The sequence below is a fragment of the Ailuropoda melanoleuca genome, chromosome 13, assembly GCF_002007445.2.
Source record: "Ailuropoda melanoleuca isolate Jingjing chromosome 13, ASM200744v2, whole genome shotgun sequence".
NCBI lineage: Eukaryota > Metazoa > Chordata > Mammalia > Carnivora > Ursidae > Ailuropoda > Ailuropoda melanoleuca.
Genome location: NC_048230.1, coordinates 84,858,505 through 84,884,010, shown reverse-complemented (window position 1 = coordinate 84,884,010; position 25,506 = coordinate 84,858,505). Strand labels below are relative to the sequence as shown.

The 25,506-nt window shown below is 37.7% G+C and overlaps 1 protein-coding gene across 2 annotated transcripts in view; it reads right to left on the bottom strand.

The window, feature by feature from the left end:
- Positions 1-25,506, bottom strand: part of MACROD2 (mono-ADP ribosylhydrolase 2) — a 1,910,609-nt gene that overhangs the window by 761,544 nt on the left and 1,123,559 nt on the right. For both annotated transcript variants that reach the window (XM_034641514.1, XM_034641515.1), the window contains exon 6: positions 3,706-3,827. In XM_034641514.1, coding sequence (XP_034497405.1) covers positions 3,706-3,827 — 122 coding nt within the window. The remainder of the gene's footprint in view (positions 1-3,705; positions 3,828-25,506) is intronic.

Genomic DNA, 25,506 nt, shown 5'->3' with positions numbered 1-25,506 from the left:
AAGAACCATAGAAGCATCTTTTGTTCTAATATAATACGTGTCTTTGACTCCATCCCTGATATAGGTCTCCTAAAACCCTTGTAAATTTCTAAGCTATAAGAACACTAGGGGTATCTTTCGTTCTAATGAGGCAACTCTTGGTGGGCTCCTGGATGGTTCCTAGAGGGGCGCTGTTCACTAGAAAGACCAAGCAATGATTAGAAGCTTGAAATTTTCAGCCTTGCCCCTCATCCCCCAGAGAGGGGAGAGGGGCTAGAAATGGGAGTTAATGATTAATTGTGTCTATGGGAGGAAGAAGCCCCCATAAAATTCCAATAGTACAGGGTTCAGAGAGCTTCCAGGTTGGCAAACACAACCACACTGGAAGGGTAAAGCCCCCAACTCCGTAGGGACAGAAGCTCCTGTGGTCAGGATCCTCCCAGACCTTGCCCTATGTACCTCTTCATCTGGATGTTCATTTATACCCTTTATCATATCCTTTAATAAACGGGTAAATGTAAGTGTATCCCTGAGTTCCGTGAGCCTCTCTAGCAAATCATTTGAATCCAAGGAGAGGTCACTGGGACCTTAGATCTAATAGCTGGTTGGTTCAGAAACATAGGTGATAACCCAAGCTTGCTACTGGCATCTGAGGGGTTTAGGTGTGGGGGGTTTGGGGAATAGGTTGTAACATTATGGGACTGAGCACTTAACCTAGGGGATCTGACACTATCTCCCAGTACATAGTGTCAGAATTGTATGAAATTGTAGGACACCCAGAGAATTGCTAGGTACGGGGAGAAACCTCCACAATGTGGTGACCAGAAGTGAAGTGTTTTGTGTGAACAGTAAAGGAGACTCACAGGAAATAAATGCACAATCGGGAAGAACAAGGTTTTTCCCTACACAGGAGGAGGAAAAAACTAAGTTTTTTCTTTACAAATGTAGTATGCGAATACTTGATAATAACTTATTTCTGGCTTAACAACAGCAAGAGATGACATAATAGTCTAGAGGTCTGGTTTTCAGAATAGATGTCAAAGCAAGAATGATCTCAATCTCCTAAATTTGCCAAATCCTAAAATGTGAAAACAACTTATACTTGAATTAATCTTGCCAAATACTTGCACAGAGAATTACATTTTTCCAGCTACCTTACAACCATTATCTCGACTGGTCCCCATAACAGCCTCTTGAGTTAGATAGATCTGAGAGCACTAATAATTTACTGATTCTTTGTACGTGGAAACTGAGGCTACAAAATATTGACACAGCTTATCCATGGTCATACAGTGACAACTGGTAAAGCAGACACTAAGCAGCTCTGGTAAAAGGGTTTATGAGAAATTTTCTGTGACGTGTATATAAATGAGCTCAAGTTAAGTTTATTTTCCATCTTAATAGCCAGGCTTTGTATATTAACCATCTCTCCCCATCTATTGTAATAAGTATACAAAGTACAAGCCTGTACATTAAAACATATATCCAATTGTAATCGGTTCTTAAGAATTTTCCATTTTCCCCATATAATGAGGATTTGATGATACCAGTGCTATAAATTTTTACCAATATATTTTTTTTAACATTGGTCAAGAACGTGATATTCCATATGAAATAGAAAGCCCCTTTCCTTCTTCAAGAAAGGAAAGAAGGAAGGAAGGAAGGAAGGAAAGAGAAAGTGAGGGAGGGAAGGTGGTAAGGAGAGAAGAAGGAAGGGAAAAAGGAAGGAAGGAAGGAAGGAAGGAAAATAGATTTTTTGCGTGTGAATAAGAGACAAGACATTTGATAGAAACTCCATCCAACCATGCCATAACATGCTGATTAATTTAGCTGAACATTTTGCTTCATGTTTTGTAAATATTTTCTGCCTCCATTTTTATTTATTAATATTGAAATGACTTCAGTTTAGCAACACCTGCTAACTTAGCACCAAGTAAGGTATAATTAACCCCTCAAAATCATCATCCAAGATATTTAGATAGACCTAATTGCAATCCCAGGATGATTAGAGCATTGCTTTAGTCCATCTGCAGGTCATCTGATAAAAGTCAATTAAGCTTAGTCCATAATTCTCCCACTCCTTACCTAATGGTAGCAAGCAGTATAATATCAGATATGATTGTTTTAAGATCATCATCGCTAGAGACTTCTTTTTTTCTATTAAAAGAATGGGTGCTGTTTTTACACTATTTCTAGCAGGTAGCATCTTCTTACTTTTTTCCTGGCTTTAGAAAAGGAGTCATTAGAGATGCCAGTGAATTTATTAGCTAATTCTCTTCAGGTCTCAAGGTCTGTATTCCCAAGCTAGAAACTTCTATATATATCCAGTTTTCCAAATACTTCAGCCCCTTGCCTTTTTAATCCATAGGCCATATTGACAAAATGTTAATTATTCCTAAATGTGCACACCTGTTTTGATTTTCCTTATTTTGCTGTAAAGAACAAAATCAGCCCACTGGTTTAATAGTTTGCTTTGCTCCATTCTCTTTGAACTTCAGCTTTCTCCTCTAAGACAGAGGGGCCTTACTGATTCATTTTTAAAGAAAAAAATTTAAATCAAAGAGTAAAATGAAACATTCAGCTCTGTTAATAATTAAGCAAAGGTTTAAAAGATTGTATAATTAGCCTGCAAAAAGAGTGTTATTATTTTATTTTTTTTTTAATTTTTTTTTTTAAGATTTTTTATTTATTCGACAGAGATAGAGACAGCCAGCGAGAGAGGGAACACAAACAGGGGGAGTGGGAGAGAAAGAAGCAGGCTCACAGCAGAGGAGCCTGACGTGGGGCCCGATCCCATAACGCCGGGATCACGCCCTGAGCCGAAGGCAGACGCTTTAACCGCTGAGCCACCCAGGCGCCCCGAGTGTTATTATTTTAAGCAAACTCACCAATGTACATGGAAAAAGGCATTTCAAAATTATAATCATGCATGAAAAGTCCAGCAACTAACCAGGGTTATCTAAATGTGTCTGACTCTCAGTGCTCCTTCATGCAAATAATAAAGCCTTCACTTTTGTGACCTCCTAAGCAATGCTGATCCATTCAGCCTGCTAAGAAGTCAAGGGTTTAACTATCTTCCTGCCCCACAATTTCACCAAGGTTATAATCTACATGAAAAGATCCCAAGGATTCTGCCTAAATTAACTTACTTTTGGGTATTTACACTCTCATTTTTCTCATACTTTTATTTTCCTGGTGTAATTGAGATGTAATAAACGTAGGACATGTTGCAAAAGAAAAGCAGGTGAATAAACACTCGCAAATCCAGCTCAAAGAGACTCCTTTCATCCCAGCCTACTGGCAAGGAAATAGATTAGATCCACATTTTTTGAACTCTCTCTGTCTAAACTGATAAAACTTAGAAGGCATGTGGCATACCCAGCTGCAGACTTAGTTTAAGAAGACCCAAACAGATTAAAAAGGCAGCAACTTTTACGTTAAAATGCGCATATGCACACTTTCTCTGAAATCTAATGGCGCTATGGATGGAAGAAAGGAGGTGGGATGGCTCCGGTTGTACAATTCCTGTTTTAAATTCCAGAACATCACAATTAAGCAAATCTTTAGGGCGTACAAAAGGGTGGAGTCATGATCACCAGAAGCACAGCAGTTACTGAGAATCTCGACCTTAGTTTTCCCAATTACCTACCCTCATTTTGGATGAGACTGTTTTCCCAAATACAAAGGCTGAAAAGAATGAGAAATAAGAAACATAAAACTACTTACAACTGATCGGATGTTATTTTCTTTCATCAGCTTCAGAGATGATTTATAGCAATTTGCAAGGTCATCCTTGTGGGAACCGTTAATATGGCCTCTGGCTATTGGTCCTACAGTATGGATGACATCTGCACATGCAAAAGGAAGGAGAAATAGCATAAGCAAGGTATTTTTCACTTTTCACGTAATTGGTGCTTTATTTATTGCAGGTATTTGTGTTGGAGCCTGGAGATGAGCAAGCTAAGAATTATTGATGATGCAAATGCTTCTCTGGTAAAAGATTTTATATAGCACAGCCTCTTAAAGTAGGCAGTTGCCCAGGAAGGTGATAATTGTGAAAGGGCATCCCCTACCAGTAAATTAGTTCATTGTTATCAGTCAGATCCAAGTGAGACAGATTATAATACAAGAGGTGAATAACTGGCACCCTGGCAAAAGACAAATCCTTAGTGGGAAATAAACTGAGAAATAACTGTCTGCAAAATGAGCGCTCTGAATTGACATGGAAAAGAAGCACCAATGTTTCATATCACTTTGCTTATAAATAAGACAATAGTTTCAGGCATTGTACACAATAAAAAAGGATAAATTTCTGAAAATGTGCCAAGATAATTTGTAACAATCAGTAATAACCCTAAAAGGAATAACTTTAAAACATCTCTACCAATTTTAAAGTGCAACCTACCAATCTTCACATATATGAGGTATGCTAGGCATAATAGTCCCTATTAATTACCTAGCTTCTATTGTTTGCTATATTAAAACTTTCAAAAAGCAATCTATACTTTCAGCCTCTATATTTAATACAAGGAATTAGATTTTTTTGCACATAAAACCAGTCATTGTTGTATTTTTTTAATACCTACACACACATAAACGTTTGTGTTTAGGAACATAATGAAATAGAACTGTTCTAGTTTTAAAGTCAATAAGGATCATGAGAAAGAACAAGAATTATAATCCAAATTACTTGAATGCCTTATAACATCTGCTTTCCAGAAGTCTTATCTGTTAATCTGGCTTATTTGCCCATCTCACTGATGTAAGTAACAACAACTAACCACATTTGATCAGAAAGACAAATCTGGTTTAATATTATTGGGATATTATAATGAAATGAAATTATTTGCTTTGGCTAATCAGTACCACTTCATTTCAACAACAATGACAAGATAAGAACACATCACAAAAGTGAGACCAAGGAGCAGTCTTAAATTGCACAGGAAATTTAAATAGCAGAAAATAAGTCACTATGGGTAAAATCTTTGCTTTTGCCTGTTAAATACTGAGGGTATTATTTGATGTTTGAGAAAATCCCCAAAATGTTGATTTCAACTTTTAACTCTGAAACAGTATTAAAACCCTTGCCAGATAATATTAAAGATGATATCTTGTGAACAAATAGGCAGAAATGTCACCAGTGACTTCATGGAGATGTTCTCGTACAGGTAAACCTGGCTTTAAAGTGAGAACCACAATAACATAGGAGAGGACAAAGGGAGACTAGGTTATATTTAGCAAAAACAAAACAAAGCAAAAAAACAGTATGCAGTGATACTATTTTTTTTATAATAGAGTAACACATAAGTGCTGTATTTATTGAAGCAATACAAGTCCTCTATCAGATGTAGTGAATTTTTGTATGAATATTTCACATTAGCTTCCATTTTGAAGCAAATGCTAGAATATGTGGAAAGGAAGGTTGTACTTAGCTTACTTCATTTTCCCCCTTTGTGACTGTCTCTGCCCAGCTATGATATTCTAAATCCCCCAATGAATCCAAAGGGAGACAAGCCGTAGAGTAACAACCCAGGATTCTAGAGAACAGCATTTCCCCAAAATGGGTACAGTAGGATGTAGGGTTAAAGGTCAATTACATTTGAGAATCACTGGGTGAAATTAGGTCAAAACAGCTACCTTAGTGTAGAACTTTCAGGACATTTCATAAGCAACAATGGATTATGAGTCTCAACAAGAGGGGATATAGAATGGAATACATTTGACTACTGAAAACGACGTTTTACAGAGTACTTCAAGGGACTAAATTTCCACAAATTTGCCTTTCGGAAATATTATGCCAGGACAACTCTGGCACCCTCACTGCCATTGTTGAAGGACAAATCCATGGGTTTTGTTTTGTTTTTTCCCCTTCTTCCCAACTGCCTCTGTACATCAAATACTTAATACATAAAGATGCAACAAGGTACATGATCTTGGATTCTTTATATTATGGATGGAGAAGGTCAACAATAAGTGCCTCTTATCTGGGGTCATAAAGATGTTTCTACCTGAGCCAAGTAAAAACAGGGGTTAGGGGCATTAATGGGAAGGGGAAAGAGAGAGAGAGAGAAAGACCATAAAAGGAGAAAATAATGACATTTAAAAAATCCCTTTTCTTTGCTTTTCCCTGTAGACATCATTGCCCACATAACGTGAATGGAATTTCTTCAGTTCTCCATTTAATTTAAAAGTCTGAGGACAAACAGCCAATCAACGAGCTTTCTCTTCAACGTCAAAATATTGATCTTTATATTTTATGCTCTATATTAAACTTACAACATCCAAGATCAAGTGCTATTATCGACCAACACGGTGACCTCCTGGATCCACAAAGCTGAAGGTGAATCAATGTGAGGCCCAAAAGTAAATTCCCTTCATTATTTTAATCGTTCACAGCACTTAGGAGTGACTCGTCCACACTGACGAGTTCCTCTTTTCCTGGTACAAAACTCAGTCAGGAGGTCTGCCTTCCAATTCCAGCTCCAGCCCTGACTTGCCAAGTGTCCCAGATGAAGCCATCCTTTCACTAGTCCCTGCCTTGGTTTCCTTATCCATAAAACAAATCAGCTGCTTGGATGATCTCTGTGGGTTATTCTGGGATGTCTGGCAACATTAACATTTACCTTTGTTATCAGAGACAAATGGAGTACAAAACGATGCGTGGGCAGTTACAAGAGACCTAAAACAAGTGGCTTGCAAGCTTTGCGAGTATTAAGGCTCCTTTCTTAATATCAAAAATATCATAGACTACCCTTTGACAATAGTAGTTTCAAAATCCATTGATTGAGAACAAGTTCAAGACAAACAGCTATTACAACATCAATGATGCTTTGCACTAATTTACATTTTATTGAACACAATAGCATCTTAATAGTGGATACATGTATGTGAGATATATGCATTCAATCCATAGATAATGCTTTCACTTGCACATGAATTTGTGGATCCTTTGGTATAAATAAGATAATGTAAACAGAAATGTCTAATTTGATTTCTGGCACACACAGAGGCTCGATCACCATTACCACCACCAGCAGCAACATCCAAGACACCTTATACACACAGGCAGAAATGACAGTCATCATCTCTGCTCTGATGTGGAAAGTATACCACACTTTAAGTCCTCAGGTCTGATGAAAAGTCAGAAGTCCCAGATCTGTCACTAATCAGCTGTGTGACTTTGGACAAGTCACTCTCCTCTTTGGGTTTCCCTTTCCAAGCCAAAAAAGGAGTTGAATAAGATGGCCACTAAGATTCTTTGCTGTTCCTGAATGCAATTCCTCTCCTGTTTGCCTATTAAGAATTGCTCTATAGATTTTTTTTTAAGATTTTATTTATTCATTTGAGAGAGAAACAGCCAGCGAGAGAGGGAACACAAGCAGGGGGAGTGGGAGAGGAAGAAGCACGCTCATAGCGGAGGAGCCTGATGTGGGGCTCGATCCCACAACACCAGGATCACGCCCTGAGCCAAAGGCAGACGCTTAACCGCTGTGCCACACAGGCGCCCCTAGAATTGCTCTATAGATTCTAAGTAGTCTAATTCATTCTTGTCCAGATAACTGAGCACTAGTCATGGTTCAAGTTTCTCAAACATGCTTATACAAATAAAGTGCAAATTGGTCCCATCCCCAGAGACAGTGTTTTAAGTACCTATCAAAATTATAAATGTAGACTCCCCCTTTTTTTTTTTTTTACAGATTTTATTTATTTATTTGACAGAGACAGCGACAGCCAGCAAGAGAGGGAACGCAAGCAGGGGGAGTGGGAGAGGAAGAAGCAGGCTCATAGCAGAGGAGCCTGATGTGGGGCTCGATCCCATAAGGCCGGGATCACGCCCTGAGCCGAAGGCAGATGCTTAACTGCTGTGCCACCCAGGCGCCCCATGTAGACTCCTCTTGATCTAATAGTTCTATTTCTAGGAATGTATCCCTGATAATATGCTTACTCATATGCAAAATGGCATTTACACAGGTCATTCACTGTAACACTGTATCTAATAGGCAAAGATTGAGAACAACCTAAATGTCCATAAGTAAGGACTAGTAAAATAATTGTGCATTTATACAATGAAATATTGTATTTCTGTAAAAAGAGCAATGACGGTATTTACATGTGCATATGGAAAGCTATCCAAGATACATTACTAAGTAAAAAAGAAATGCAGAGAGGTATAATTAGTATGTTACCATTAGTATAAAAATACACCACAGGTGAAGGAAAGAATACATGTTTCTTTTAGCTAATACCTGCATAAAACATCTCTGGAAGCAGTAACAGGCAATTAATCACAGTGATTCCCTACTAGGGTTGTGATGGAAACTGCAAAAATGGAGGCAGATACAGGAAGGAGACTTTTCAGTTTTTGCCTGTTATATTTTTTTATGTTCAAATTATATGAATACGTTACCTACTCAACAGCTAAATAAAGCATTAAAACAAAGGGTATATGGTTTATTAAACCATGATCCTGGATCCCATCTACCATATCCCTACAAAGACTGTTACTATGCTTTATAAAGATGATCTTACATCACTGCAAAAATGAAAATATTCTTGAAAAAGATATAACTCCAAGGGATTTAACAGAATGACTCCACTAGGTACATCTTTCCTTATTTTGCTACTCTCAATAATCTCTTTATGTAAAGTAATTATTTTCAGATAAAAGTAGGTTTAAATGGTGGACGAAAGGGCATTTTTTCTTATATGTTAAATATCTATCTTTAAACTTTCGCTACAATTTTAATATGCAAATTGAATCCTAGATACTTTATAGTGGAAATGTAGTACAAGAATATACATCTTAGATACCTCAGTAACCAAAGAATTTTGAATAATAGTGAAGAATTTTTAGAAACGAAAAGGACAATATAGAAAATTTAGTCTATTTTCCCTTGTTCAAGGGAACCAGAGAGGGAGAATAAAATGTCCAAAGTCGTACATCAATTTAGGGAGATACGTATCACAATGCCAATGTGATTGTGGATAAAGTTTTCGTAAGGTGACTGTTTATTGAAGGAAATGACATGCATCTGTATATACAAAATTTGGCATGTTTATCTTGAATCCCATTACTTTAACCTCATAGTTTATACACACACAGATTCTGGTTAGCTATCGGTGTGGATAAAAACAAACACAAAAACAAACCCCCCTAAAACAACAAAACAAAAATAAACAAAAACTACCCCAAAACATGGTGGCTTAAGAGAGTAACAACCATTTCATTATTTCTTATGGCTTCTCTGGGTGAGAAATTCTGAAAGGGCTCAGCTAGGGATCTGGTGTAGAGTGTCTCACATGGTTGCAGTCAGCCCATGGCTGGCAATGGAACAGTGAGGGCTATATAGCAGCTAAGACCTGGACTGGCATCTCTCCCTCTTCGTATAGTCTCAGGGACTCTCCATATGGACTAGCTCGAGTTTCCTCACAACATGGAGGTCTCAGAGCAGTCAGATTGCCCGCATGACAGCTCAGGGCTCCAAAAGCAAGTGTACCGGAGGTAGAAGTTATGTGACACTTATAAACCAACCTTGGGAGTCGCACAGTATCACTACCACCATCTCTATTGGTTGCAACCATCACACAATCCCACCCATTTCAAGTGGAGACACATAGACCCCACCTCTTGATGGTAGGAGTAGCAAAGAATTTATGAATGTATTTTAAAATGGCCACATCTCAGGACTTCTCAGCATTTGGACTTTATTTTGGTTAGCGTGTTTTTTAATTAAAAAGTCTTGCAGTAGATCTACTAGAAACCACAGAAAAAGCCAATATGATTAAATCTATTTCCATGTAGCCATTATAGAAAACAGTGTAGAGATTCCTCAAAAAATTAAAACTGGAACTACCATAAGATCCAGTAATTCCACTACTTAGTATTTAGCTGAAGGAAATGAAAACATGAAATGAAAAAGATATCTATACCTCACGTTCAGGCAGCATTCTTGACAATAGCCAAAACACGGAAACAATCTCAGGGTCCACCAGTGGATGAATGGATAAAGAAAATGAGGTGTGTACGTGCACAGTGGAATGTTATTCAGCCATAAAAAAGAAAAAGTCCTGCCATTTTCGACAACATTGGACCTTGAGAGCCTTATGCTAAGTGAAATAGGTCAGACAGAGAAAGGCAAACACTGTCATTTCACTTTTATGTGGAATCTAAAACAACAAAAACAGTAATAAAAACCCAAGCTCATAGATACAAAGAACATATTGGTGGTTGCCAGAGGTAGAGTTGTGGGGTGGGGAATTGGATGAAGGGGGTCAAAAGGTACAATCTGCAGTCATAAAATCAATAAGGCCTGGGGATGTAATGCACAGCATGGTGACTGTAGTTTATAACACTATATTGCATATTCGAAAATAGCTAAGACAGTAAATCTTAAGTTTTCATCATAATAAAAAAAATCTATTTCCAGTGTTTTCTCAGACATATTATCTTAATAAGTCAACTGCTGACTTAATAAAAATCAGAGCTAAAGACAGATTGAATTAATACATTTATTAATTGCAAATACAATCTAATTTGGAGATCACAGTGAAATTGTAGTCCTACATAGAACTGCCTGGCCCATCACTAGTTTTGTTACTTCTTCTAAACACAAATCTGGCAGGAAGCTGGGGGCAAAGGAAAGAGTAGGGCTGGCTGTTATAGAACCAGCATCATATCTACCTGTGAGCAATAAAAGTAATGCTATTTCCCTGAAATGCCCAGCTTCTCATTCAAGAAAGGAAAGGCAGCCTTCATACGTGTGAGGCCCTCTCTTATACAAGTGAGGAAAGCCGAGAAAACAGCCATGTAATTTGTACATTTAATCAACATTTCAAATGCAAGCCCTTGAAGAGGTATGGAAAATGAGATGGCAGGCCCTTTGGTGCTCTATCACACGAAAGTGTGGCAAGACAAATGAAAGCTGCTTTTGCTCATCTGTTTCAGAAATCAATCAGTCTATAAATCACCTCTTTTGTTTTGAAGCTAAAACCACCACCTTGCATTCCCCCACCTCATTTTATCCTGGGAAATTAGTCTGAACTATATAGAGAAGGGGAATAGGATAGGTTTTCTTTGACGGGGGTGCAGGGGAGAGCATGCTTTCATTTCCAAAAGTGTAAATTGAAAAATGTGTGATTGGAATGCCAAATAAGTATTGAAAGCAGGAGAATTATTTACAAAGATTCAATCAGACTTATCCTTGGGGGGAAAAAAAGAAAGAAAGAAAAAAAATCAGCAAAAACATTCTGCGAAAAAATATTAGCATAATGAATTTTAAAACAAATGAGAGAGCACATATAGGTTGCTCTCATCGTTTTCCATTTGGAAGCGACTGTGCTACATTCAAACTGTTAATGAACAGTCAGACCAGTGTAGAATCAATTACATGTTGCTTTCATTCACTCCACTCTTGTATTCATAAGCATAATCGGTCCATCTAACAGACTGCATAATGATGCAGTGCCCCGTCAATCATATTCAAATTGCATGAATTTTAAGGAGAAAACCAATGCGCAGAATTAAATTGATTTTCTTTTCTAAAGATACAACCACATATCCAAGCACTAAAGGTACTATTTGTAAATCTTATTGGCCAATTTATATGATAAGCACCACCAGTCTATGACCTGAAACAGCACACTTGAAGTTCAGTAAACAGGAAATTGAATTACCACCTGATAGCATTACAAAGTAAATGCTGCCTTTTCTTTCCATATAGGTCAATGTTTTCATATACATATTTTCAAAGCTTGTTTTTGTTATATTTCAAGAAACAATCAATTGTCCATAAGATGTTCCTTTTCAATCTGCAGCAGACATCAGTTAGAATGTACTTCAACCATTGCCCTGCAGGTTTCTAAGTTTGGATGATTTTCTCACACACTTCTCAGTTGCATGATGGGTTTCTTTCTATATCCAGAAAGACTACAGTCATCCAGCTCTTTGCATGAGTTTGGGACAAACTATCACTTACAGTGTTATTTTCTAGCCCATTCTCCTTTGAGTCTGTGAGTTAACCATGTCTTTTCACTGTTTTTTTGTTATAAAGAGCTTTGGTTTACCTCTTTTAGCCTCCTTGGGAGCTATGGTTCCCTAAATAAGATGTCTGTGTCTAAGAGTAAATACTGAGTAGGTAAACAACTTTTGCATTTTGCAGCTGATAAAGGCATATAAAATGCACTGTCAAAGCTTGAATGAATACACCCAGCTCAGGTTGAAGTTTGATCCCATTTTTACAAGCCAATCTGATGATGTTGCCATGTTTTAGACATCGTGTGCTGATAATATGTTTCATGCTTCATTGACTTTGAAGTTGTGAGGTTTTAAACATAAATTATGAGGTTTAAATTATCAAAATATTATTTGAGTAATTTCTACCAAAATGTTACCCTCTATATTAAAAAAGAGAGAGAGAAAGGGAGAGAAAGAAAGAAGGAAGAGGCAAAGCCTATCTTTAATAGTTTATTAGCTCTCCCTCTTCTGCCAAAAATCTGTTTAAGGGTGATCTTGCTGATGAGACAGTCTCCTGTTTCAACTGGATCCCTTTATATAAGGGTCCATTTTCAATAACAGGGATTGAAATTTGTGTAAAAGGGATATCCTGTGGTCAGCCATTTATAGAATCTTTGGGATTCCACAGGGTATTGGGTGCATCTGCATTACAATAGTGTTATTTCCAACAGAGAGGGGATTCAGAAAGACTGTGGGAAGATGAATTATCTGCAGAATTCCAACATTTCACATCATTTTAGAATGAACCCAAAGAGAACACATCTTAGAAGGAAATGAGTCAAATACATGGCATTTCTAATGCTTCAGTAGCAGGGGTGAGAGGAGGTGGAGGTCCAGATAGACAATATGACTTTTTCAAGGAAGATAATAAGTAGGTCTTTGTTCTGGTTCAAGGGATGGGCAGCAATCCGCAGACTTTTCAGACAGATGCAAAAACCAGCACTTTATTAAGATTCAAGGGGAAAGTAGAGTTTAAGAATCCTACTTAGTGGGTAAAAATAAGTGAATGCTAGTCACCACTACCCCTCCCCCCTGCAGTAAGGGTAATTCAACAACTGCAGAATCTAGGCTAGGACTAAGCGCGCAGGGGCGGTCATTGCCAGAACACAAAGGCTGATGCTGTATTGCACGTGCTTGCTTGTCATCAGCCTTCCTTTATAGCTCCCTTACCAACACGAGTCTGGGCAAGAAAGGCTCTTCTATGATAATTCACTCAGTCATTAATTTTGTCCTTTATTCAATAATATTCATTGAGAATCCACTGTGTGCCAGGTACATAGGGCAATTGCCCCAATTCACTTGTACAAAACAGGTCTTGTGCTTTTCTGACTCCAGACTTTTCCTGGTGTCAAGAGAGGCCCCCATCTTTGCCTTTCAAAATCCTTTCCATTCCATAAAACCCAAGGAGAATTTATCTTCACTTTCAGTGATCCATGAGCACTATTACATGAACTAATTCTGAACTCATTTCTCCTCTGTGGTCTCCAATATCACTTATGTTTGACCATTTATATGACTTTTAACATCAATACTTTTGTACATACAACTAATAAGATTCCATCAGTCAGAGCTCTCTAATAACACAATATTCTGCCTGAGGAGGCAAGGCATTTCCTGTCACTGGAGACAATCAAATATGATTATATGCGCTCCCAGATTCTTTCTAATTCCGGGATGCTGTGATTCTGTGTTTCCTGTCTTGATGTAGAGACTCCCTGCTTCCACTGCAGGGAACATGACAAATCTATGTTTGAGTTCCCCAGAAAGCCAAAAACTCTATGGGAACAGTTGTTTAATGGATAATTAGTGAATTTGTGGGTGATTAAATAAAAGTTGGCCTGATATAATCAATCTAATCAGAGATGATATACTGGATTAGGGAAAACAATGAGGTAGAATGGCCAGTCTAGACTGGGAAAACAATGGAATGTAGTTTAACTGGTTCATATCATTCAGTATACATTTTTATGGAACTGAGAATCTATTTCTTCACAGAAAGACTCAGCATAGCCTGATCAAAAATTTCCTAATAAGTACACAACAGATGATAAAAAAAAAAAGACTCTAATACCATCCCACTCCAACAAGATTCTTTCCAAAGACTACCCATGGGGGGGGGGGAAGTGTGGTGACTCCTTTGCCTTTTTTTGCAAGAGATAATTAAATAATACATTTTTTAAATGTGTCATTTCCCTCATCTGCATATAGCTCATTTTAGAATAAATCTGCTTTGTTCTAGAGATTGGTTTTGGCTCTCAAATGACAAAATGGAAAATGATAGATTCTCTACATATCTTCTCAAAAATTAATGGAATCACTGTTCACATTTCTTTAAAAAGTGACATCTGGGTAAAATGAACCTACCTCTCCATCAAAATAAACCAAGCTTAGTTTCTCTCACAGAGCAGTACATTCATAATTTAGCACTAGACTATAGGTATTCTGTACATTTACACCTGTACTCTCATTCCGGTTCTATTCTCATGGTATACACATCCACACCAGCTTCTACACCTAATTTTCTAAAGGCACACTTTTATTTAGTAAAGACAATGAGAAGGACAGACTATTTTAAGAATAAGTTTAACATAGATTCTAAAAGAAAGAATAAGTGGAAATTTCTATACTGTAAAGCCACATTTTTCATGAGTTCACGTAAACATAGTCAACAATATGAAAAAGGGGTAAGGGAGGGTAAGATGAGGGTAAGATCTCTCTCTCTCAGAGATGGTTGGCTCATTGTGCAAGATAGGCGCTGTTTTCAAACTTTTTTATTTCAAGACCTCTTTATGCTCTTAAAATTAACTGAAGACCCAAAGAGCTTTTGTTTCAGTGGGTAGATACATCACACAAGAAAAGAGAAGCACATATGCCATTAACTATCAGGAAAACGATGTCATCACATATCACGTAGCCTCTGGAAAGCTGCATTGTACACTCAAGAGATAAAGAGAGTAAGAAATATAAATAACCTCGAAGTATAATGTGAACATGGTATTGACCACGAATCCCCTGAAAGAGGGGTCCCCAGACCATCCTTTGAGAGCTGCTGTACAGATCTGGTAATTAAATATAACTATTTCCTTTTCTAATGCAAAATGGACACCTCTAACTACTTTAGCTGGTTCTCCAGTTTGAAGAAACAGTGATCTCTCTTAACTGTACAGGGAAAACCAGATGTACAGGACTTGTTAAGAAATGGTATTTCTCTGCTTCAACTTTATGTGAGTTACAGAATTTTTAAAAGAGTAATCTTTTTTTTTTAATTTATTTGACAGAGATAGAGAGAGCCAGTGAGAGAGGGAACACAAGCAGGGGGAGTGGGAGAGGAAGAAGCAGGCTCATAGCTGAGGAGCCTGACGTGGGGCTCGATCCCATAACGGCGGGATCACGCCCTGAGCTGAAGGCAGACGCTTAACCGCTGTGCCACCCAGGCACCCCTAAAAGAGTAATCTTAACTAAACACAATTTTTGTCTTTTTGCTCAATCTTCAGTATCTAGACTGGTATCGGTTTCCTCTTCTGTGAGATGGTGATCGGGTCACTTCTGTTTACCAAATTGTTGAGAATGGAGAAATGCTTCTTAAATAAGCAGCTTGCAAGAACCCAAGGAAGAAAAGCTAAGATGACTGCTCCCAGATCAACTGATTCTAGTAGAAAAGAAAATGGTGAGAACAGCCTTTTAAGCAAGAATTTTTTTTTAAAGATTTTATTTATTTATTTGACAGAGAGAGACAGCCAGCAAGAGAGGGAACACAAGCAGGGGTAGTGGGAGAGGAAGAAGCAGGCTCCCAGTGGAAGAGCCTGACGTGGGACTCGATCCTAGAACTCCGGGATCATACCCTGAGCCGAAGGCAGATGCTTAATGACTGAGCCACCCAGGGGCCCCTTAAGCAAGAATTCTACAAGACATCACAGGATAATGAAAAGAAGGATGCTTCAGGATCGTGAATTCCCAAGGGAAATCATGACAATGGTCTTACTTCCTCACACTCCTTTGCAGAATGCGTTGTAAACTTCTAAAGGAAAGGGGAAAAGGTAACATTAAATCAGGCTGGTGGGAATGAAAAGGGAAGTAGATACTCAAGAAACATAAAGGTAAACTGGCAGAGTTTAATGATGGTTTCAAGATGGCCGGGAGAAAAGTGAGAGGGCAGTCAGAATGTATTCAAAGTACCTTCATCCTGAGTGACTGAGGGGATGACAGAAATGGGAAAATCAGAACAGTAATCGAGGACTGAATTATTGTGGTGCTCGTCAAGCCTCCTGAAAATCTATCCTTAACATAAAAATCAAGTGCACAGTAGGGTCAAAAAATAGAGGAGGATTAGTAAGAGAAGCAAAAATTGCACAGTTGAAGATGATGAATTTTCCTGTGGCAGCCTTTTTTTTTTAAAAAAAAAACTTTTTTTTAAACTTTTTTTCTTCCTTGCCTACTTTGGGCCTGGCACAGAATCACTGAGGGGAAAAGAGTATATCACTGAGCCCTTCAAACACGATTAATGTGAGACTCAGATTTAAAGAGGCCAACATGTGTCTCTGTAAGATTATTTGGTGGAAACCACTACGGTAAAACCACCAAAACAAAACAAAACAAAACAAAATCAAGAGAACTTTTCATAGTCATTCAGCTGACAAGAATGAAATGTTTGGCTGGAAGCTTTGATAATTAAGTAAGACTATGAGATTTTAGAAGACAGAAATAGAAACAGCTGGTGACTGATTCTCTAGAAATAACCATTATGTAGCCCAATAAGTAAAAATTCCACTTTTTTTTTTCAGAAATGGGGTGCTGTTGAGATAAGATAATTTGGCTGAGGAGGTACTATGCTGAGAGAAACAGCAAGACGGGCAGGTTGGTATGAGTAGAAAAGTAATTATATTATAGAGACGTTTCTAGAGATATCAAAAAAGGATGGTCCCTAGACTGTGTAATTATAATTAGACTGGATGATATCAGGAAAGAACAAGAAAACAAGTCTTCACATCCCAATGGAAAATCCCACTCACCAAATAGGTGAACTTGGGCGAATTACTTTTCCTCTTCTGCAAAAACAATTATATTTACTTCTCAAGTTTGATATGGGGTATAAACTATGTATTCTATGTGAAAGCATCAAACATAGTACCTGGCATGTAGTAGGTTATAAACTCTGACTTGACTGATTTGTATTCGTACATAATTGTATTCACAATGTACATAAATGGGATAACTGGAAGATCTTCCCTATCTAGTCAGTATTTCATCGTTGCATTCTCAAATTCCATAACCATTCATATTAACCAATTCCGTCAGAATTTATATTTTACTGGCTTCTTTGCTCCCACTATTATTTGGATCCCTAGTCTTCTCTTTCTTGAACTTTTTTTTTTTCCTTTTTTTTTCTTTTCGCAGTGTATCCTTGAGTAAGTCTTTCAGAGATAGTCCGTAGCTGGGAATTTTCTACAGCACTGGATTTGCAAATGCTTTTCATTTGTTTTGATTTCTGAATGTTAGTTTCCTGGCATATATGATTCTAGGTTTCAATTAATTTTTCTCTCAGAATTTTGAAGATTTTGCTTCATTTATTTCTTTCATGAGAAAAAGTCAGTTTGATTTTTTTTATACCTCCGTAAGTAAGCTGGATTTCTTTTCCTCTCCAGAAGTTTAGGAACCTCCTATTTATTCTTGGAATTCTGAATTCTGTTTAGCTTCTTTCAATACAGGAATTCTTTTCCCTTTTAGTTATGGAGTTATAACTATTCTTTCATTTTATACATTCTTTCTAGAATTCTTAACAGATGGGTTGTATATGTCTCAAATGTCTTCACATTCTTTCAAATATTTTATCTACTGCACATTCTAGAGTATTTCTTCAACTTATTTTCTGGATCAGTAAGCTGGTTTTCAGCTGTTTTCTTTCCAATAGGTGTCCCTTTGCTTGAAACTTTTGTTCTCTGATAGGAACACCTTTTTCTAACTTCTACATGTATCATATATAATTCTATTCTCTAACAACTTTTTTACTGGATATAAATTCTTTTTTTGTCCAGGCTAAGATTTAGTAATAGCTAGCTCTTTGTGGATTTGAATTAGCTTAATGTACAACTTCACACTTTCTTCATGATATCTCTACATCCCATACAAATTATATGTATTTTCATCACATTTTTTTATTTCTAATGAGGATAATCAATCCCTTGGCAGGATTGATTAGGTATCTCTAATAAAAAAAATAAATAAAACTAAGAAATAAACAAACAAAAAATATTAGTAATGTAATTGTTGACTGAATTATGCATTTAGACATTTTAACAAGGAATGTATTCCTCATGTAGCTAACAACTAATTATAGAAATTGCTAAGAATTCAGCTTTTTTAATGTTAAAAGGTATGATTTTATTTTTCTAACATGATAAAGCAGCATATGCTATGCTACCAAGTTGAAAATACACACACACACAAATACACAGGAAAAAAAAGGAATATATTCAGTATTTTCATGACTGAAGACATATCCATTCACATCATTCTAGCTATTTCATAGTCTTTCTTTTAAAGTTGATGAGAACATTGTTCCAAGCCAGACCCATTTTAGACCGTATTTTTTTGTGAATATTATACATTTTAAATAAAAATGGATTACACATTTATCAGAAAAAGAATAATTCAAATTTGAAGTGTTGTTTTCAGATACTCAATTATTACATATTAATTACAAACCCCATTTCAACTGCTCAATCTAAAAGGGATATTTATTTTTACTCTAAACATTAGATTTCTAAGCCTTATTACAATCTTAGCTGTCCGGAGATGTTTAAAGCAGAAACACATCAAGCAGCTGAGTTATTTTCCAAAATACCCTTACTGTGCAGCATTCTGAACACACAAAAGGCAATGTCAATAATATATTTGGATAGAATTTTAAGTTTTACTGCTTATTTCATTATGAAAGATTAATATCTTAGTTCTCTCTAGTATAGTAAAAGAACTGCAAAAGTGTGTTTGACACTACTGTACGATAAAAACCCTAAAGAATAAAGAACAACAAAATTAACCTTTCTAATGGAATTATTATTGACAATTTTATTGATAGCACAATACAAAAGTTTCAATAGGATTAAGCCAAATGCATTCTGTTATTTCTTGTCTTTCAATATTCTTATTAAATGGAGGGGGGAAAGTCACAAAAGATACATAAAGACAACAATTTATAGAACTTCATGAAGACAACATTGTTCCCTTTTGAAATGTATACTCTGGGCCTAAGAATCTATCCATTGCTTAGGAATCTATGAGACATTCTCAGAACCATCACTTAGATTCTAGTGAAATGCAGTTGCAGGAAGCATATGGTGGCATTCCTCTCACTGGCTCCAGTCACCACTGTCCTGAACACAACTAGAGAACAATGAAGCCACATTTGGCCCTGGCCAGGGAGCTGGAAAAAGCACAAAGATCAAAGGAGAAATAAAAGCTTTTTCTTGTCATTAGAAAATAAAATTCCCCTGGGAGTTTTCTTATGTTAGAAGAGCATCCTCCTTTCCAGCACATGGGGTGGGTTGTACTTGTAGGTTGTCACAAAGCTGACTTTACCACATCAGTCCAGTGAAAGTTCTATGGGTCTACCAGATGTATAGACCCTCTTCCAAACTACTTACTTTTACTGATATCTTCCCCATTATTCTCTGTGACATGCTTTTGCCAACTTGCATGAATGCCTTCACTCAAGGAACAATTCTTAGCACAAAAAGAGCCAACACCCTACTTAATACCACATCCCAGTTCCTCCCACGCCAATGCACTGGCCCTCCTTCACTTTCATGGACTTGGTTTACCATGAATTTTCCTACCCTGTGTGAACTCTGTCTGTATTAGAGCTCTTGACTGGAAGAGAAGAGGCCTCTGAAGATGATTCCTTTGGCAAGAAGACCTTTCTACAGATATTGCTTTTGGCTACAGCCATGCCCTTGTTGTGTGTACTCAGTAAATGCTAAATTTTTGCTACATCAACAGACCACTCTCTCCTTTGGTACCTGCTTAGAAGTTTGGGTCAGTGGTTCTCAAACTTAAGAGTACATCAAAATCATTTAGATGGCTTATTAAACCATATGGATTGTTGGGTCACACTCCCAGAATTTCTGATTCAGTAGGTCTGGGATGGAGTGGGGCTGGAGGCCAAGATTCTGCATTTCTTTTTTTTTTTTCTCTTTTTTTATTTTATTTTATTTTTTTTTTTAAAGATTTTATTATTTATTCGACAGAGATAGAGACAGCCAAGGGGAGAGGGAACACAAGCCAGGGGAGTGGGAGAGGAAGAAGCAGGCTCATAGCGGAAGAGCCTGATGTGGGGCTCGATCCTAACGCTGGGATCACGCCCTGAGCGGAAGGCAGACGCTTAACCGCTGTGCCACCCAGGCGCCCCTTTTTTTTTTTTTCTTTTTAAAGATTTTATTTATTTGACAGGGAGAGAGACAGCCAGCGAGAGAGGGAACACAAGCAGGGGGAGTGGGAGAGAAAGAAGGAGGCTCCCAGTGGAGGAGCCCGATGCGGGGCTCGATCCCAGAATGCCGGGATCACTCCCTGAGCCTAAAGCAGAGGCTTAATGACTGAGCCACCCAGGTGCCCCAAGAATCTGCCTTTCTAACAAGTTTCCCGGTGATTCTGATGCTGCTGGTCTAGGAACCACATGCTGTGAATTACTGGTTTATACCAAAAGTGGCAGCCTATAGCTCTATCATCAAAATTCTACCCATAACCTGATGCTTCAGCTTTGACTTGGCACCCAAGATTCTGACCTTGATTTTGCCAACTGAATTTGCATATCAACTGCACCCGCAGCTATGATCTTTGGCTTATATTGTTCTGTTGACCTGCGTAGGCTCTCCAGGCCTGCCATATTCCTGGCTGTCTCACCCACTGATGACAATCTGTAGTTTCAAATGTTTCCATGCACACAATCCAAAAGAAAATCTTGTCTTGTCCAATCTCTATTTTAGTGCTTATAAATCATCACAAAAAGCCACAAAGATAAGCAGATTTTGCACAAATATTGTAGTAAGAAGAGCTCATTCTTCAATCGCTACCAGAACATTAACGACATTAATTGAGGCCTTCATTGAAATTCTCTAAATTATGAAAAAAGATTAGGGTGCATGTACAGTAATTGTGGGAAGAAAGAAAAATATGAAGAAAGCATGATTCAGAATTAGGCCAAGAAACAAGCCAGCCAAACTGAAGAAGAAAAGCTAAGTAGGTAACTTGATTTTGAATAGATTCAAACAGGGGTCAAAAAAGGGTAAGAAATGGCTGGAAAGAAAATATACAAATGGCCAATAAGTAAGTACATGAAAAGATGCTCAATATCCTTAGTCATTAAAAAAAAAAATGTAAATCTAAACTTCATAGCCACTAGTATGGGTATAGTCAAGATAGATAATAACAAGTATTAATGAATCTGTGGAGAAACTGGAATCCTCATACAATAGTGTAGGAATGCTCATACAATAGTAGGAATGTAAATGCCACGTTGTAAAGCAGAGCGTTCCTCAAAATGTTAAATATAGAATTACCACATGACTTAGCAACTCTGCTCCTGGGTACCTACCCAAAAGAACAGAAAACCTATGTCCGCACAAAACCTTGTATACAAGCTTCATAGCAGTATTATTTATAATTACCCCGAGTGGAAACAACAAATGTTTATCAAGTGATAAATGAATAGCCAAATTTATACCCTGCGAGGAAATATTATTCAGCCATAAAAAGGAATGAAGCACGGCTACATTCTACAACATGGATGAACCTTGAAAACATTATGCTAAATGAAAGAAGCCAGTCACAGAAGGCCACACATTGTATTATTCCATTCATATGAAATATCCAAAACAAGAAAATCCATATAGACAGAAAGTAGATTAGTGGTTGCCAAGGATGGGGTAGGGTACAGAACGAAGAATAATTAGTAATAAGTATAGACTTTATTTTTAAGGTGATGAAAAAGTTCTAGAATTAGAAGTGGTAGTGATGATTGTACAACTCTGTGAATATACCAAAATCACTGAATTATGCACTTTAAAAAAACCCACAAAACAAAAAATTACACTGGAAAAAAATAGTGGTGGGACATGCCAGGAAATTCAGGTATGTGTAGTTAATACATAGATGGTGTTGGCTAAATGGCTCCTTGAGTGGCTAAAACAGTCAATTAATTAATATTATGTCCAGAATATTTTTTTAAAAACATGAAAGGCAATGCTCTAAAATAAGACTAGGAAAATGCAGTATGTTTAAGGGGTGTTTATAGTGCAACTAGGACAGCTCAGGTAGAATTTTCCAGTAGTGTCCCATTGGACAGACCTTCTGTGACCTAATCTAGCAATAACTGAACAAAACACCTTGTAAGGAGAACTACTTGCCCATTCAGAACTGCCTATGAATCTAACCACTGAGAGCCACACCCACTTTTCACAAAGCCTGCCTAGATATTTCAGTGCAAACTAGTCAATTGTCCAAGCACTTGAAATGTATATGAAGGCCATAAATAATAAGCAGAGGGAGATAAACTACAATGATGTTTGGAATCAGGAGATCTGAAGTCTTCCCATGTGGTTCTGCTAGCTGATCACAGGGCTGTCACCAAGAATAGAATTACAAAGACTCACCACATGAAGTATAATGTCTTGTTTTACAAATAAACTGTACGGAGAACTATCTTTTCATGAGAGTACCTGTAGGCAAAAGTTACCAACTTCTTAGGAACTGAAGAAGATCTCTTTTCATATCCTTCCAGGAAGATTTTCAGATCTTGTATGTTTTGGCCCTAGGTTCGTTTGCCCTCATCAGTACGTCAAACTCTGAGGTTTTATGTGTGTTTATACATTCACATGTACAGTGAGCTTCAGGCACAGGCAGGAACAGATAACTCTGTGATGCGTCTTAAGACATGTTGAGAAAGTTCCTGTATCTACTGGTGTGGTGAGGTGAGGGCTTGGGATACATCTCGCTCTCTATCTCTCCATCCAACCTGGGCACAGCCTATCCTACAAAAGGAGAAGACTGGACTTCCAGAGACACCGAGACTGTGCAAAGAAAATAACACCTGCTCCTTGCTCAGTGTTTATCATGTGACAACCACAGTTCTAAGTCAAAGTTTACTTAATCTTTTCCTAACATTACTACTCACCAAGATCCAGTATTAAATACATGAATAAAAAAAGCAAAGATGATCCAGTTCTGGATCAAGACTGAGCAGACAGAATTCTCCCTATTCCTCCTGCTAAGTGTAGCTTAAAATCCTGGACATTGTACGCGACACTAATAGGAGAAGACTCTGAAAAGTGAAAAGAAGAAAGCAGGCCTTGGAGCTCAAAGAATGACATGGTGGTGAGTTTGCTGGATTTTCTTTTTGCCCCATATATTTTGGACTGGGTGCTGGAGAAGCCACAACCCAGAAATACCAAGAAGAGATAAAAACCATAACAACAACAATAAAAAACCCCAGAATAGTCTGCTCTTTCTAGCCAAAAAATCACAAAAGGACAACCTAGTAAGACAGAAAGATAATAACTGCCCTATTCCGACAAGACACCACAGACAAAACCATGGCTCAATCCTTACCCAGTCAGCAAAGGCCAACTAGGGAGTCCTGATTTCCCCCCTCATCCAGCTATAATGAGGTACTCCCCACCTAAGTGGCATCAGAGGATGGTGAGTGGGAAGCCAAGATTTTCATCTGTGGCTGGTAGTAACAAACTCCCTGCCCCCTCCCCTAATGTCAGTGGAAATCACATGGGGATCTTTGGTTCCACCTGGAGGCTACCTGGGGAACCATAACAGAAAAATCCCCTTCTTCCCAGCTGGGTGGTATTAGCAGAGGCCCAGCAGGAAGCCTAAAATACCACCTCCACCTGGCAGAACGAAAGCATCTCTCCCACCCTGGGAGTCATGGATTAATGTAATAGACTTTCTACTGAACAAAAGTGACAAAAAAGGAGTACATATATACTCTGTGTGGTTCCATTTATAGTAAGAACAGATAAAATTAACAAATAATGAAAGAAGTCAGACAGTGATTAACTTTGAGAAATGGGATTCACTGGATTGGGCACAGGTGAAGTTTCTGGCATGATGGAAGTATTCTCCATATTGACTGGTGTGTATACATTGTCAGAACTCAACCAAATTATGTATTTAATACCTTTGCATTTCACTCTATGTAAATTTCATCTCAATTTTAAAGAGTATAATAATACAGTAAGCAACAGTTTCATGTATATCACTGTTCCAGTCTATGATTTTCAAAGCAGAACATAAGTAATGAATATTCATGACTGGTAATTTATTTCCTTATTCATATATAGGTGATATTCCACATTTCACAGGGTAATAGAGAATTTAGGATCAACATTTGCTCTCCTAATTCTTTGTATTTGGAAATGAACTCATGCACTTAATAAAATATTTATATCTAAATCATATAATTTATTCTTTTTTTAAAAAAAAACAAACATTTGCTCTGCAGAAAAAGGAATTGTTTTATTCTTTTTTTACAATTATTTATTTATTTATTTATTTGTCAGAGAGAGAGAGAAAGAGAACAAGCAGGAGGAGTGGGAGGCAGAGGGAGAAGCTGACAGAGGGAGAAGCTGACTCCCTGCTGAGCAGAGAGCCCAATGCAGTACTTGATCTCAGGACCCTGGGATCATGACCTGAGCCAAAGGCAGACGCTTAACTGACTGAGCCACCCAGGCATCCCAAATTGTTTTATTTGCTTTTCACCACACACATGTACACACAAAGCAAAGAGGTATCTTCTTATTAAAATCATTTCCAGAGGGTTGTTGAAGATAATAATTTATACCTGTTGGGGGACTCTTTTCCTACAAGTTGCTCCATTGACCAGAAAGAACACAAAGGTGACCCATTCCCTGTGGTGGGCTGTGTTATCCAAATATGGCTACAACGATATCTTCCATCCCATGTGCTCTTCTGGATTGTGATCCTGCCACTCCTTCATCAAAAGCTTGAGTATAAATGTCTTCACAATAACCCCAGATGGCTGTGGTGACTTGCTTATTGTCAATAAAATGTGTTGAAGTGATGCTCTGGGACAACCAGTGAAAGATGAGAAGAAGTCTTACAGGTTCTGCCTTGATCTCTTAGAATATTTGCTTTCTGGATGTTCCTCTAGGAACTCAGTGCCATGCTGTGAGAATCCAAAGGCACATGTGTAGGCACTCTGATGGTCAGTCCCAGCTGAGCCCATTCTGTGAGTCATCCCATCTCAGTCACCAGACATGTGGATGAAGAAGCCTCCAGATGATCCCAGTCCCCAATCATTCACATCTTTCCCAGTAAGAACACACATATTATCGAGCAGAGATGAGTCATTTGAATTTCTGTCTCACAGAATCTGCAAGCCTAATAAAATAGCTGTTGATTTATTCCACCCAGTTTGGGGATAGTTTGTTACACACTAAGTAAATAACTGAGACACTTTCCTTCAATTTGCTTAATTCTCAGAAAATGATAAC